This window comes from Pseudorasbora parva, chromosome 25 (genome assembly GCF_024679245.1).
Source record: "Pseudorasbora parva isolate DD20220531a chromosome 25, ASM2467924v1, whole genome shotgun sequence".
NCBI lineage: Eukaryota > Metazoa > Chordata > Actinopteri > Cypriniformes > Gobionidae > Pseudorasbora > Pseudorasbora parva.
This window is the reverse complement of record NC_090196.1, coordinates 19,297,250-19,314,337: the sequence shown is the minus strand read 5'-3', so window position 1 is coordinate 19,314,337 and position 17,088 is coordinate 19,297,250. Positions and strand designations below refer to the sequence as shown.

The following is a 17,088-nucleotide window of genomic DNA, read 5'->3' as shown; positions in this document are numbered from 1 at the left end:
GAGGTGGAATACGGGTAGAGTTAGGGACAGTTGTGGTGGGATGGTTAAGTTTAAGGATAGGGTGAGGTGTGAGGGATGTGTCAAACGTGTAATTATAAATGTAACTACAGACTGATTACAGATGTAATTACATGCAGGCAATTTTTAAAAGTTAAGTACAATGTAAGAACATGTATGTACACAATAAGTGCATTCTATCAAATTATTAATTAAAATGTTAATACATAGTACTTAAGGCAACAAAAAAAAGTTTTAAAAAAACAGCATTTATTTGACATTGGGTTTTTCCTGGTGTATATGTATACATTCTGTATATTGTATGCATATACTGTTTACATAGTAAAATGCACATGTATATACTGTACCTACTGTGCACATATAGGCTAAATGAGTTGTAATGAGTATCGTTGCACACAGGTTTATTATGATTCAATTAAACTGAAAAGCTATCTGTGCAACTTTTTTCTTTTCTGTAATATTCAAATTTATAATGATTTAAGCTGTCTGTAGTATGATATTAAGGGGGTGTTTTTCAAGGTTGTTTACGCAGTTCAATTCCACCCTTTCACCCTGCTAAGTTTCTTTGCACATTGTTTTTTCTGGCACCAAACCATGGCACCACAGGCAGCTGTTTACCACTGTAGCTAGGTAACAAAGAAGGTGCCAAAAAAGGACTATTAGGCTTATTGTTTAGCTTGCACACTAACTGAAATAACTGAATGTGTAATGCTCACTGTCTAGCATTGGTTAAATTATATATGATGTGATCTAAAAGACATCATAAAGCGATTCTGCTGGATTTCTAATCAGGCACCAAAGTAGTTTCAGCAAGTAGAATCTCTTCTATACTGGATCGCTTTCATACCAGCTGCGACTCATCCATGCGAACCTTACTGTGAATCAACGTGTGAAAAGTACACTAACTGTTCTGTCTCTTCCGCAGCCTCTAGTGTTTGGTGCCATGATTCACCGGGACGAGGCCTTTGATGCCATCAATACTCAGTACATGAAGATCGTAAATTCTACAGCAGCTCCCACAGTCACAAACCCAGAGACATAGCTGGATCAACATATGACGTAAGGCAGTCCACAAGGCAGCCCTAACCTTACTGTAGCACTAACCTAACTGCTATATGGAGAAGATGGCTTCCGGAAGTTGTCCACCCAATCTCCAACCCAAAACGATGGATTTGCGGAGGAGAAACTGCAAAAAAAAAAAAAGTTTTCATATTCTCTTTTAGATTACATGTGAGTATTAGGAAGGGGTGTTTTATATAATGTTCTCTCCAATGACGTACTATAATCTTACTCAAGTGTTTGTCAGGATGGTTGTTATTTTATAAGGTTATAGGATGGTTCTTCTTACTTGTCTGTCCTGTGTCCTACAACAGCGAAAAACCACTTCAGAACAGGAGCTGGTACTCCTCTGTGTGATCCGTGTGTATAACCGTCTCTCAAAGCTTACCGCCATTTTCACTTAATTGCATCACCGCTGGCCTTGCACAAAGAAACGGCACTTGGTGTTGCCGAGAGCTTTTAGATGTGATTTAAGGGGGAAAGGAACAGATTTAACCGTCACCCGAAATCCATACGCGCAAAGCAGCTTGCAACTGCCGACCACACCATTCCTCTGGACGCGCCAACTCTCTCTTCATTTTTCGTGATACTTGTATTAACTTGACATAAATACAACCTCACATTTTAAAGGAGTGGTTCACATAAAAATTAAAATGTTTACTCATGTTGTTTTAAACTCATGTAAGTGATTTTATTACGTAAAACATAAAAGGAGATATTTAGGTAGAATGTCCAAGCTGCTCTTTTCACCCCAAAACGAAAATTGTCAACATTTACACGCGCTCATGTTGCTTCAAACCCATATGATTGTCTTCTGTGGGGCGCAAAAGAAGATATTTGGAGGGTTTTCTCCATACAGTGAAAGTCAATGGCGTCCAAAACAACACACCCAAACAATCAATGTATGGATAGAGGGGGGGAAAGTCTCTCCCAGGTTTGAAGCAACATTAGGTTGATTAAATATTCAAATGCTTTTGGTATTTTATCTTCATACTGGTTTGGATAAACATCAGGGTGCATAAAAAAACTTTATTTTTAAAATTATTAAAGCACAAAATCACCACTATCACTCATTAAATGAATGTGCACAAATAAAAGACAAACTAAGCAGGATTTAGCTGGTCATGTTAATATATTAATTTGCATTCCTTGTCATTGAGCCCTGAGATTATTGAAGTATTGCCTTTTTTAATATGGTTAGTAAAATGTCTTGGTTTACTAATATTGTGCCCCAAAATAAGATCTGATTACTGAAAACAACAGGCTAATTTCTCGATGTATGTAATATGTTATGATTCTTCTAAAAGGGGAACTCCAAAATTGACATGATGCATAAAAAGTGCTACTTTGTTTTACTCATCCATAACATTTCTATTTGTAACTTTTGACTATGCAGATTTTATCAGCTCCTTTTGGATTAAAAGCAGGTCTTTTCTTTCTGAAGAGAGTGAAGAGAATCTTACAGCATGTCATGATCTTCTGGATCATTTGTCCCAGACACTTTTATTTTGGCTCTTCCTGTTTATGCATTTCAAAATGTGCTGTGCTAAACTGCACTTTAGACAGTCACTTCTTTTTTGTTTTATCCATTTCAAGCCTTGTTTCTCACCTGCCTTATTCTGCCTTATGTTATTTCTTTCTTTAGAGTCATTTTCTACTTGAAATTTTCTTTTTTTAATCATTTTGAGTCGGTATATGCCTATTGGAGTTAAATTTTGGACTCCTTGGATGCTGTTTACCATAGATTTTTAAATGGCACTTTTGGACTTAATATATGCCCACTTATATAGTGGAAGATAATTTAGTTAAAATAAATATGACGGTAATATTGTCTGTGCAGATGTATTTGTGAAATCACATGATTAGCACACCTTGGTTTTATTAATTTCACCTTTTAACATTGTTCTAAAATCAAATTCCATTATAATTATTGATTCTTGAAGTGGAGAAATTTACCACCGATAATTGTCATTTGCCAAATAAATGTGTATTGTTGTTTGCACTCTGTTTCTGTCCCAGAACAGTTTAGTTTACAGACATTTGTGTTCCACAATAGGCTAGTTTGATCCCTGGAGCGACAGGGGCATGAAAATGAGCCTTTATTGCCTGTGATGAATGTTGAAGGAGCTGGAAAATCATAGTTTTTAAATGCCTTGTTGGAACATGTTATTCTTTTATTTTGCATTATAACACAATCTTTTTCCAGCTTTAATAATTTGATTATTGTTCCCTGGAAGATGATGGCTGTAGCATGAAAGGGTGTTGTTTTTGTATTATTTCCCTCAGTGTATTACTCCATTCAAGTCGTTTTACGTTTCAGTCAAGTATCCATTTAGTTGGTTGTATAGCACACAGTTGTCACAATCGCATTTGCATTGGTAAGGCCACTCAGTGACTGGGTTATTAGACTTTGCAGAGGAAAAAAGGTAATTTGGTAAACTACTCCGAGACTTGAGTAAATCTGATGTGCTGAATTTGACAGGATGTTTGTTTATCAAACATTTGTATTTACACTGGATGTACATGTCTGATAAACTTTCCTGCTTTCCTCTCATAAGTCTTCATTTGGAGAAAAAATAAAATCTCTGAGTTCTTTGTAATCTAATTGTTTGTTTTCTTTATTTCCACCTGTGGAGAAGACTAACAGCATTATGCTATGAAATAAATGCACACAAATGTCAGTCTTAATGTATTAGAGTGCCATAACAGATAGTGTTGTTTTTTTGTTTTTGTTTTTCACTAGAGGGCACCACATGAACGAGCTCTCCACAACTGCATCCGTTTCTAATGCTGATAGGGAAGCTTGAGTTTTAAAGGACGGCTTTTATGCCATTTTAAATATTCCTCGTTTTGTTTTGGAGGTCTCCTACAGTGTTTACATTAATCTACGGTCTTCATTTTCTCATACATTGCACATCACCTCATTTCTCAAAGAGTCTGAAACGGCTTGTGCGAGGATTCAGGCTTTCTAAAACCCTCCTTTCTGAGAGCATACTCTGCTCTGATTGGTCAGATTGCATAGTCTGTTGTGATTGGTCTATCACTAACAGTGTGTTTCAGAAACAAAATGCCTAACACCATATCTGAATTTCAGCTCTGGAGGCTCCCTCAGCTCTTATACACAGTGATACAGACAGTAACGATGGTGTCGGTTTTAGAAAGGGCATGCAAAGTAGATTTGCTTTAGCAGCGCAGAAAATGGCATCTTTTCGACATGTCAACAGCAAGAGCCAAACTCCTACAGGCCTCCACTATAATTACAGTTCTTAAAGTGTGCTCACTTTCAACATTGATAAATTGTTAAGTACAATAGGAATCTACACAATCAGGAAATCTGTGAGCGAAGGATTTCCCCTATGGAGATTTTACAATGGGTTCTGGTTGGCTATAAGTAGGTAACTAACTGAAAAGCTGGTTTGTTTGAAAGTGACTTCTGTGTTTGCTGTTTTTCCCCCATATATTTCTATTGACAATAGACAGTGAACTTTGAAATACGTGGGACCACAGCGTTAGAAGAAAGCTAGCAGATCTCGAGTCTGTGAAAGGGTTTTTAGTGGCATTCAAGCAATTTGTCATTAATATAAATAAACGGAGTCTAAGAAAACATTTCCAACCGCTTTCTGTCTTACCAGATTGCCTGTTATAAATGCATGGATCAGCTGAATGAGAGAGGAGAACTCCAGTCATGGATCAATGGTTATATAGCTCTTCATTAAAACTGGCTATTGATTGATTCAATGCAGACTAATTGCATGTATTAGAGGAGGTTTTCCAATATGGTTCTTCAGAAAGTGCTGGAGAGCTATTAATACTAGCTGTAGTTCCTGGCAGTCCAGAGGGATACTTGTGAGGCTGGATACAGTTTCAGCTGCATCTGAGGGTCAAACATCTGTCTCTCCCAGTACAGTATTACTGAGAAGATTGAGAAATGATGCACACAATGTTCAGCTGTATCGCGTGCGTCAACATTTCAGCTACAGTGTCAGTTTTAATACAGAGATACTAAATGGTATATGGCCGCTCGCTGTGCTGTTTGGAAATAGTCAATAAATTATATTCGTATATGAAAAACCCTTTTTCATAATTTTTTTAGAGCATTCACACTTAAAGAATGAATGTGAGATTCACACTCAAATTTCATTTTATATATATATATATATATATATATATATATATATATATATATATATATATATATATATATATAAAATCTTACTCACACATACATGTATGTGTGTGTGTGTGTATTTATATATACATAATAATTATACACAGTACACATATTTTGGATGCGATTAATCACAATTACTTTCCCCTGGCACTAGTTATATTATTGTGTGTGTATAATTCTCTAATATATTATTATGTATATAAAATATCCTTGTAGCTGATATGGGCTAAATATATTCTTATTAATAATATATATTTTTATGACGTTTAAACATTTTTTTAAATTAATTTTAAATATGTCTGTGTAATTCTTCATCCACGCCACTAGGTGCCACTGTGAGTCCAAGATGACGGCATAGTGCAATAAAAATACTGAATGTAATTTTAAGGTTCAAATTTTTGGAAGTAAAGAAACAAGCAATGTATTAGGATGACTAAATTCTATATAAAAATAAACAGAAATGAGAGGAATGTAAACCTCCAATAAACCACAAATAAAATGGCATTACAAACGATTTCCTTCGTTCATTCCCATTCAAAAACAACACTTTCACGTAGAGCAGAACAAAACACACTCCAGGGCTTTTCCTTCCAGCAGATCCCACCGAAGCTGCAGACAATCAGACGTGTGTCTTAGACTAAAAAGGGCAAGTCTTAATCAAGGACTGTAATCATAATCCGGAAAGAGTCAGGACAGGAACAGGGCATGCAGAAGAAACCTTCCAATCTTTCGGATCTCCTATCTCGGATTTCACCCCCCCTTGCTTCATGCCATGGTCGCCTATCAGCAAAAACATGGTCATCATGCTCAACTGACACCCTGCTAAAACTGGTGACCATCAAACTACAAGAACTGGCGCAATGCCTTGCGGTCGTATTCACTTTCTATGGAGGAAGCCTTGATCTGCAGCAGCTTAAGGTGTTGAAGTCAGCAGCAACTTAGCACTGTCTCACACTATGAACCTGCTGAGCTTCAGTAAGCAGGTGTTTCTTAGCCTGTTTTGACAAACACATTTTTCACCTTAAATGTAGTAATTAGGTGTTGTTGCAAACAATCTATCATGCTCATTTTAGGTCACAGAAGAATAACTACACAAAAATGGGCTAAAAATGTTTAAGAGGATGGAAAATCTCTCAAGTCAACCATCATATATCAGTCTGTCACGTCTGACTAAGAGGACATGGCTATATTATATGACTATATATCTATAGAAGCTACTAGTTAAGTCTTATTTACTAACACTAAAAGATACATTTTTATATTCTTTAGAAATCAAAATAATTATAAAATATACATTTCTAAGTTATATTTGTTGTATTTATTTTTATATCTGCTTTAATTAAACAAAAATGTTTACACTGTAAACAATATTTATGAATTATCCACATTTTTCTTTTGTCAAATCAACTTTTATGTGGTTCAGATAACAATATTTTGAGTTTCTGTGATTAAGCCAATCATTTATTGTATTAACTCAAAATTTTAAGGCAACCGGGTTACTTTAAGTTAAACTAACAATATTTTTTTTACAGTGTTTACATGATCAAAACTGCTTATTTGACCTGCTCAATTTTTATTCACACATTTTCAAAAAAGAACCCTGGACATTGACTTAATGACATGAGGGTGATTAAACAAAATAATTTTAGGATGACCTATCCCTTTAAAAAGGTGTTACCTCACATGCAAATCAACTACTGAGCCAAAACATACTTGTTATGTGAATGAGTACAAATTTGTCCCACTATACACGCACACGCAAGTGTTTTTTAAGGTACTATCACACACACAGGGGATGGTGAAAGCTCTCTGTTGGACAAGAGTGTGTAATATGAGTTAATAAACTAAACAGGGATGTTCTCCGAGTTCATCTGAGCTTTATTTAGACGCGGGAAAGACTAGTAAACACAACTGCACAGAAGCAGAGAGAAACTTTCATTGAAGATTATCAGCACCACATTAAAATCTTTAAAACTTAAGGGTTGTCATACCTGAAAACATGTTACATTTCTTGGATGTACCATTACACCATTACACACAACAAGATGGAACGTGAGCTCGGATTCCTCGGGGAGCCTGACGGCATATGAACATTACCGGAATTCCATGCTGACGTTTGGGTGTGAATTGAATGATGATATCTCGTCCCATAGGGCTGTCCTTCACTCACATGATCAGTGCTGGTGCCATCTATTAAAGTGGCATATTGCATACTGTCAGCATTTTCCTCTCATGGGAATCCTTGGCCTTTCTAACTTGGCTAGAGCGATTTTTCTGTAGTATTTTCAAGATTCAATCTATTGTTACTGATTACTTGGAAAGGCCGCACTGAGTTATCATATCTGTTTAAATCCATATGCAGTTATTTTTAATGTCGGGAGCGGTAACAGTGTTTGAGTAATTTATTGATAAAGGCAGAAGTAGCCTACAACACTAGATATAGCCTAACCAAGTTACAATCATTTCGATACTCAACAAAATGAGTCACAGACTTGACAGATAAGCTGAAAGAAGGAAAATACAATGCTAGATATAGAAATCATAAAAGACAACTATGTAACTGATAAGATGGTAAAATAACTTGGCTTTTGGACATGATGAAAATACACTTTCAGTTTCTTTTAAGATGCAGGTATAAATAGACTCAATTGGATAGACCTACAACCAATCAGAGCAACGAAGCGACGAACAACATAGTTGTCAAATGTCAACAGAACTCAACTGCACTCTGTTGCCATGTCTGCCTTTTTCCGCAGGTTGTTTTCCATGTCCACGGATTGAAGCAACTTCAATTATGTGATATACCCCGGAATGCCAATTTTAGCGGGCAACCTTGCCGAAATAACACATATTTTACCCCCCAAACACCATCGATCTTCTGGTGTTGTAAAAAAAAAAAAAAGATTTTAAGGATACACAGCTACTTACCAATGATAATCATTTCAGAGAGAAATAGTGAAGGTGAATGCATATACAAAAAAGCTCTCCGTTTAGGATTTAAACAAATTCAATCCAAGGCAAGCGCCTTTGAAGACGTTACTGTTTATCATCTGTCCGTCATCGTCTAAAGCCCGTCCTGATGATTTCTTAGCCCTGATGGGGCTGAGTTCGGCTGGCATCCAGGCTAATACCTCCTGATTGTCCTGTTTCAGAACTGAAGAAAACCAACGCCTACTTTTTCATTGCAACTTTGGCCCCACCCACTGGGGTGTTAGTGAGATGACAAGCAGAGAAGAGTGATACAGAATTACTGGAAAAATTACATCACCTTCCAAAGGAATGTGGTTATTAATTTTCAACAATGTGAATGTCTCAGTTGAGTATTATTCATCTGTATTCAGTAGCCTACATCTCCCTGTGGATTCTTTTGTAAATCAGGTGATATCTCGGCACAGGTTTGACTGATCTGTGACCAGGGATTTCTGATATGTAATTATTAATGTACTGCTAGTTATGATGAAAGCATTTGTGAGAGTGCAGAGATCGAGTTGCAATAAGGAGATCGCTGCATTCATGCGCTCAACATGTCTGTGATCGGCTACAATGCTCATCACTGCAAACCTTCATACCGCGATCTAAACACAATGCCACACATCTGAATAATGATATAATCAACACTTTACGATTAGTTAATCTTGAAAGCTGTATTAGAATATACGTCCTAAAGTTTCACATGTAATACTCTATTTCATATGCAAGGTGTCAGCCAATCACAGCAGTGGGCGTTTACACTCAGTCTCACAGCAGATACGCCCCTCAAAACCATACTATCATTAAATCTATAAAATCATACTAACATTATCAGGTTGTTAAGGCTGTCGTCACGCGGCAGCACTTCCAGGTCATCTCATACCACAAGAAAAACTACAAACGGTGCTATACACACAAAATGTGGTGTAACACTACAAAAAAAGTTATAATAATAACAACCTTTTTCCTAATACCAAAATTCCAGATGGCCAGACAGTGATTCATCTTTTATAAATCAAATTAAATTAAAATATTAATGTCTGTAACGCTGTGACCATAGAGAATGCTGTTTAGACTGTAAGTATTTAAAATGTTTTTTTAAATGTTTGATGTTTAATATGAAACAATAGCACTCATAAACGGGCGTCAATGGCATTCTCAAGTGAAACGAGTTGAGGCTTGGACCCAGAAACAGCGTTCCTTACGTCACGATTTAACAAGCGGATACATGCACCACAGGAAACATTATAAAACGATAAAACAACGCAGTTCAGGACCCCTTTAAGACTCATTTACACCAAGAACGATAAGTATGGTATTATTGCCTACACCAGCAGATGATATTGTTTTATTTTAAGCACACTGCAGTTTTTTCGTCTGCCGCTTTAAATGTTCAAGCTCTTTAAATTTGACAATTTTCACTGTCAAAGTTTCATTATTCATTATCTGGGAGGAAAAAAATGTTCTGAAAGTGATTCCAACAATTTTGTTAATCTATGTCATTATCGTTTTAGCTGTCAATATTCTCACAGAAATAGAGTGATTATTATAACGTCATAGAACAGGCCTTTATGCTTCTTCTTTTTTTAACCCAAAATTGTCCATTTTGTTATTTGACCTATGTTAGCAATTTTGCACACTGATGATGAACCACTAATTAAGATCCATGGCTAGCTCTGTTGAAAATAAAGCTATAAAAGCACAAGTCTAACAAACAAGCAAAAGCACATAATATATGAACCAAGACAGCTGATTCAACTGCCAGCACACAGGTGTTGGAGGTGTGGTGATTCACTCTCTCTCTCTTTCTCCATATCAATCAGCGCCAATGAACCTGAGGCATGATCACATTTCTATTTGGGGCCTCCTGGTGTTAGTTGTAATGTCGTACAGTGTAGCTGCTGTAATGCTTCATCCTCTGCGCAAGCTCAGGTGTCAGTCAAGCCAGCACTTTTACTTCTCAGTTCAAGAGGGCCGAGGCCTGAGGAGCACTGAAAAGGTTTTTCGGGTGTGAAGTAAACTGTTTGGAAACATTTCTGAATTTGAAAACTATTTGTAAATTGATCATAAATGGGTCACATGGGGGTCAGTTGTTCAACAAAACATACTGACTTGTATAGGCTATTTTATTTAGACCTGGCCTATATATTAATAATTCAAATGTACTTGATAAATACATTGAACTAAAACAACATCAATCTCTTTGGTCTTCAAATTACGGGTTCTAACTAACTTCGTGCCAGTAAAGTTCAAAACAGCCAACGCGCATTGCTTCAGTGTGCCAATCAAAGTCAGCCCACCCTTTGCTGTCTCAAGCAGTCTGAGTGCTAGCTACTATATCTGTTTAAGCTCTCGGCTGAGCATGCTGTGAGAATTACTTCTATTCCCCTACACCAATAAACCATTTTTTTTTAAGTAGGTCTAGTAAAGTTTTAGAAGTTAGTTTAGGGCTCGTTCTCCGTCAGGCTGGAGCTATCGGACCCAAGCAACTGGTGGAGTGGCGGAAAGTCGCGGAGGAACAACAGGCAACACTCTCGGGGAGCAAAGATGACCCGAGAGAACCACGATAACCATGAGAGCGTGGACCACGCTGCCCCCCTCCAGGACGTCTGCGAAGTGGAGCATCCTGAGCAGGAGTGTTGCGAGCTCGTCACCATCAACATTTCAGGTCTGCGTTTCGAAACACAGCTCAAAACGCTCGCAAGATTCCCGAACACGTTGCTAGGAGACCCGATTAAAAGGATGCGGTTCTTCGATCCGTTGAGGAACGAGTTCTTCTTCGACAGAAACAGACCGAGTTTTGATGCGATCCTGTATTACTACCAGTCAGGTGGGAGGCTTCGAAGACCCATCAACGTGCCGGTTGAGATTTTTTTGGATGAAATTCAATTTTACGAGATCGGCGATGACGCCGTCCAACATATCCGAGAGGATGAGGGTTTGTTGAAAGAAGATGAACGGCCCATGCCGTCCAGTGAGTTAAAGCGCCAGATCTGGCTGCTGTTCGAGTATCCTGATAGCTCAGGGCCAGCCAGAATCATCGCTATAGTATCTGTGATGATCATCCTGATATCAATTGTTATCTTCTGTATAGAAACTTTGCCGGAATTTAGAGAGGATGAGCGTGTGTTTAATAACCACCTTGCGCCGAACGGAACGACTTCAGGGAAAAGAAAGAGCACATTCATGGATCCGTTCTTCTTGTTGGAGACAATCTGCGTGGTTTGGTTTTCCTTTGAATTGTTTGTAAGGTTTCTTGCGTGCCCAAGCAAAGCCGTCTTCTTCAAAGACATCATGAACACCATAGATATTGTGGCTATTATTCCATATTTCATCACTTTGGGGTTAGACCTTTCTGAGGCCGAGGCAAGCTCTCAACAGACCACGTCTCTCGCTATACTGAGAGTTATCCGTTTGGTGCGCGTCTTCAGGATTTTCAAACTCTCACGGCACTCCAAGGGTCTCCAAATTCTTGGTCAGACCCTGCGAGCGAGTATGCGAGAACTTGGACTACTGATATTTTTCCTTATCATCGGCATTATATTGTTTTCCAGCGCGGTTTACTTCGCTGAAGTGGATAACCCAGACGCGTCTTTTACTAGCATCCCTGACGCGTTCTGGTGGGCGGTTGTTACCATGACTACTGTTGGATATGGCGATATGTATCCCGTCACCATTGGTGGCAAAGTTGTTGGATCGATGTGTGCCATTGCAGGAGTTCTCACAATCGCCCTGCCGGTACCAGTAATCGTGTCGAATTTTAATTACTTCTATCACCGAGAGAACAACGAGGAGGAGCAAGTGGAATACACGCACGTAACTTGTGGCCGCCCGTTACCTTTGCTATGTGACCGGCTTAAAAGTGACAGTAAACCCTCTCTCATGATATCAGAAAATTCAAACGATGAGGACTGGAATTCATCGAGCATATCAAATTTGAATCCATCAGAGGAACATGCAGTCAAACTCTCGGATGTATAAGAAATCCAAAAAGAGCTTATGTGAGTATTACATTAGTCTTGATGTGCATTACTTGGGGGTTCTTGTTTCTAGAGTCAAACTGTTCTTGTTTCTAGAGTTCCGTTGAGAGAAGGAGCTTTATGTAAACCGCACACTTTTTTTTGTTAAACATTTGTCCACTGGACTGCGCCATTCAAACTTAAAGGGATAGTTCACCCAAAAATTAGAATTCTGTCATCATTTCCTCATCCTCACGTTGTTCCAAACCTATGAGTTTCTTTCTTCAGCGGAACACAAAAGAAGATATTTTGAAGAATGTTTGTAACAAAGTAGATAGAACAACCATTCACTACCATAGTATGTTTTCCCCTACTATGGTGGTCAATGGTTGTTCTATCAGCTTGGTTACAAACATTTTTCCAAAAATCTTCTTTTGTGTTCAGCAGGGGGGGGGGGGGGGGGGGGGGGTGGGGGGGGGGGGGGGGGGGGGGGGGGGAAATCATACAGGTTTGGAACAGCATGAGAGTGAGTAAATAATGACAGAATTTTAATTTTCGTGTGAACTATCCCTTTACCTCTTTCCCTGCCATTGATGGAAATTTCTAGATTTCTTGTTATTACTGTTATAGAGGGCACTATGACATGTCTTGAAAGAGTATAGAATCTCTTCACCAAACACAGGAAAGAAGCAGCAGAAACAAGCAATAGCATAAGCATATGGGTCATTCTTATTGGAGAGGTGTCCAAAGTCATTATTTGTTATGCTTTTTTCCCCTTAACTTTTTAATATGCAAAATGTGTCTAAATATGCATAAATAATGTGATCATCCATCATCAAACAGCATATAAATCAAAACTGCCTAATGTTACTGAATAAAATGTTGAACCAGGATGAGGTAGGCCTATAGTAGGCTACTCTGTTTAAGCTGTAGGGATGGACTCGATCTACCCCATCTGTTTTGATCCTCATCAAAAATTTGATTTTCTCGGCTTTTTGCTCAAAATGTTGCTTTTTTATGAAACACATCCATATTTAAAGGGATAGTTCACCCAAAAATGAAATTGATTTTATTAATGACACCCTAATGTTGTTCCACACCCTAAGACCTCCATTCATCTTCGGAACACAGTTTAAGATATTTTATATTTAGTCCGAGAGCGTATGCAAGTGTATGCACACTATATTGTCCATGTCCAGAAAGGGAATAAAAACATCATCACAGTAGTCCATATGTGACATCAGTTAGTTAATTAGAATCTCTTAAAGCATCGAAAATACATTTTGCTCCAAAAATAACAAAAACTATGACTTTATTCAGCATTGTCTTTGATCAATCAATCAATGATTCGGATCGCCAGTGTCACGTGATTTCAGCAGTTTGGCACGCAATCCGAATCATTGATCGATTCACTGATTTACAACCGTTTGAATCTTTATTTGAGGATTGAAAAAGACAATGCTGAATAAAGTCATAGTTTTTGTTATTTTTGGACCAAAATGTATTTTCGATGCTTTAAGAGATTCTAATCAACTAACTGATGTCACATATGGACTACTTTGATGATGTTTTTATTCCCTTTCTGGACATGGACAGTATAGTGTGCATACACTTGGATATGCTCTCAGACTAAATATAAAATATCTTAAACTGTGTTCCAAAGATGAACGGAGGTCTTACAGGTGTAAGTCATTAATAACATCAATTTCATTTTTTGGGTAAACTAACCCTTTAAGTGTTTATAAAAAAGGAATGCCTGAAGCTAGAATAAAGTAAAGGGTCAGTTTTTTCTTTTGAAATTGCATATTCATATATTCACAAAACACAGCAAAATATCCCAGGGGTCATGAAACTTTTGTAAAAAATTATCAAAAATGCTTGCGGTGGCTGGTAACTATTTTCAAAAACGCTGGCGGGGAAAGAGTTAAAAGGACCAATGTGATATTATGGGTATGGATTGCCCCCTTGAGGCGGGGGTAGGGATCTGTCCTACAGCTGTAACCTGTTTAGGAAGGCAGATGTCACATTCACTGATGGATGCTTGTCTCATTATCTGTCACCACCTTGATGTTGCTTCTACTTGCAGGATGCAGCAGATGAAGGCATTTCTTCTCTAAAAAGAAGACAGAAGTACATATTATCTTCATAAACATGCAATATGTGTGCGTCTGTAGACGGTGTTGATACAAAGCTGATACAGTTAACTTTTTCCATTTAACCATTGATGTGCATAAAGCAAATACCTAGCCTATGTGATAATATTATATATATGACGTTAGTGCGTCAAGAGAAGCTTTCAAATTTAGCCAAAATATCAATGAAATACAAAATAAATGAAGGAGATCAAAACAAGTGAATGTTACAAGAAAAGTTACTCACAGTCCGCCACTGCTTTTTGTAATATATTGTATATTTGTAATTTAGAACTGATTTACATATTATGTATAAATTGATTTAAGCTTTGCCATTGCTTTATGAGATATTGCTCTTAAAATCTCTGCCTTGTGTAAACTGTGCTTTAAAAATGCAAGAGTTGCTGTTTGCCCATGTTGCCTTTGCTCATGATGAAATGTATTGAATGGTCTGACACTTGTTACCTTAACATTTGTTTTGGTTAGTTAAACTGCCCAGCATCAGACCAACAAACAATTTTTCTAACACATTAATGAGGTATAATTAATTTATTTTTGGTAAATAAATATTTTGTCACATTGATAATCAAAGTTTGTTTTAATTATTTCTCTTGATAAATTACCCCAATTGGTCATGATATATGATCATAACTTGGTCATTATATATATATATATATATATATATATATATATATATATATATATATATATATATATATATATATATATATATATATATATATTCAAACCAAAAATTATTCAGACACCACATATAATTGTTCAATAATAGGAGCAGGGCACTATAGTCCCTTTATGTTAGTGAGGATAGCAAAATAAAGTAAACTCTCACATACCCAAAAATCTTCATACAGTGGACAACCAGTAAAATTGATAAAAAATTTGGGCCCACAATTATTCAGCCACTTTGACCTGCCCATGTTTTGCTTAATTGTGTTTACTTTAATTGCTAATGAGACATTTTACACCACAGACTGAACAAAATGAAGCATTGCTTGGTCATTGGTTGACCTAAATTTAATTGGTATTATCTAACTGTGTACTTAAAATTATCAGCTAAAAGCTGATTGGTTGAATGTACACACCTTTCTATCAAAGTTATCTGACTTTATCAAGATGAATTTGTTCTGACACAGTTTAACTCTGAGTTCTTGTCATATTTTATTATTATTTTCTAAACTATAGCAAATAAACTGTGATAATGTGAGAAAATGTTGAAGGTGTCTGAATCGATTTTGGTTTGACTGTAAACGTATAGCAATGGTCCAAGAAACACTTGCAGTTTAACTAGATTGAGTTGGGTGTCCTTTTTAAAGAAACTTTTGAAATGAAATGAAGTGGCGGCATAAATATTATGTCTCAAAAATCAAGATAAAGTAATTTTGTCATGGTCAGTTTAAACAGAGAGATGAAACACTTACAAAACTGCAAAATTACTCCATCAATAATGTATAACAGGTGGGATCTATGACACTTCAGACAGCTCTGATTAATGACTACTGATGCATTTATGTTGATTGAACTAATCACTGCTCACTGAAAGTAGGCCTTACATGTATTGAGGCCTGAGGAAGCCATTGAACAGCAAAGTGAGAGGAGGAAAGGGCTGCCCATTTCTTATTTATGATATTTAGCAGTTAAGAGCTCGCTGCTGCTGTTCTAACAGTGCCGGTCTGATGATAAAAAACTGTTGTGCTTGTACTGGATGGATGTTCATGATTTATCTGAAACAAATAGTAGATCAACTCAGATCAACTGGATATACTGTCTAAGTTTTATATATTATAGCATACATTTATGTGATATATCTTTTTATTGAAGCTTTTCCCTCTCTTAATTAAGTCACGAAATTGTGTTATACAACTCTAATGGGAAGATGTCATGCACAGATCAATCGTTCCTGTTGTGTTTACAATTAATGGTGTTTGTGTGCCACCTACCGGCGAATTGGAGGAATCACCGTCTACGGACGGAGTTGTGTTCATTTAAACAAGCAAAGTATAATTTATTTTAAAGATCAGATTTATATAGGATTGTTTCGTGTGTGTGTGTGTGTGTGTGTGTGTGTGTGTGTGTTTGTGTGTGTGTGTGTGTGTGTGTGTGTGTGTGTGTGTGTGTGTGTGTGTGTGTGTGTGTGTGTGTGTGTGTGTGTGTGTGTGTGTGTGTGTGTGTGTGTGTGTGTAGGCCTTGTCAGTGATGTTTATTAAATACAGTTAAACTAATTTAGTTTAAACTTTTCTGTAATTAACATATATTTTCAATTTCTGAAGATTTAGGGGTGCTTAAAGTAAACATATCTTGGATGCATAACTATACAGAGATTCTAAAATAGAACAAAATATAGGAATTCTTTAAATATTTAAGTAAATAAAAAAGATAAATAAATACCGGTAAATGGGTGTATATATATATATATATATATATATATATATATATATATATATATATATATATATATATATATAGATAGATAGATAGATAGATAGATAGATAGATAGATAGATAGATAGCTTAGGTGTATATGTATTAGATTGTTAGGTCTATAATATTGTATTAATATAACAATTGAAAAAGTAATATCTGAAGAATATTCATTGTTCAAAACTGTCTGAAAACGAAAATAGTTGGCGACTTGAAGTAGAACAAATAAATAGTAGAATTAATGGCTAAACCAGGTTTTTTGTAGAAAACTGCACGTTTTTCCATACGTGAATACGAATTATTTGCATTAACTGTCATCTGCATCTTAAAAATTGAATTA

The 17,088-nt window shown here is 36.7% G+C and overlaps 2 protein-coding genes across 6 annotated transcripts in view; both read left to right on the top strand.

Moving 5' to 3' along the window:
• gramd4b (GRAM domain containing 4b) overlaps positions 1-3,682 on the top strand; it is a 36,512-nt gene extending 32,830 nt beyond the window's left edge. For all 5 annotated transcript variants that reach the window (XM_067435791.1, XM_067435789.1, XM_067435793.1 and 2 more), the window contains one exon: positions 944-3,682. In XM_067435791.1, the coding sequence (XP_067291892.1) occupies positions 944-1,060 (117 nt within the window). In that variant the 3' untranslated portion in view covers positions 1,061-3,682. The remainder of the gene's footprint in view (positions 1-943) is intronic.
• A 6,804-nt stretch (positions 3,683-10,486) lies between these two features.
• Positions 10,487-14,825, top strand: kcna6a (potassium voltage-gated channel, shaker-related, subfamily, member 6 a). The gene is made up of 2 exons (XM_067436796.1): positions 10,487-12,219; positions 14,264-14,825. The coding sequence occupies exon 1, from the start codon at positions 10,766-10,768 to the stop codon at positions 12,197-12,199; it is 1,434 nt and encodes a 477-aa protein (XP_067292897.1). The 5' UTR covers positions 10,487-10,765; the 3' UTR covers positions 12,200-12,219; positions 14,264-14,825.
• Positions 14,826-17,088: the final 2,263 nt, after the last annotated feature.

What these genes read in the sequence shown, in the direction of transcription:
- kcna6a (XM_067436796.1), top strand. Translation starts at nt 10,766, where the DNA reads ATGACCCGAGAGAACCACGATAACCATGAGAGCGTGGACCACGCTGCC.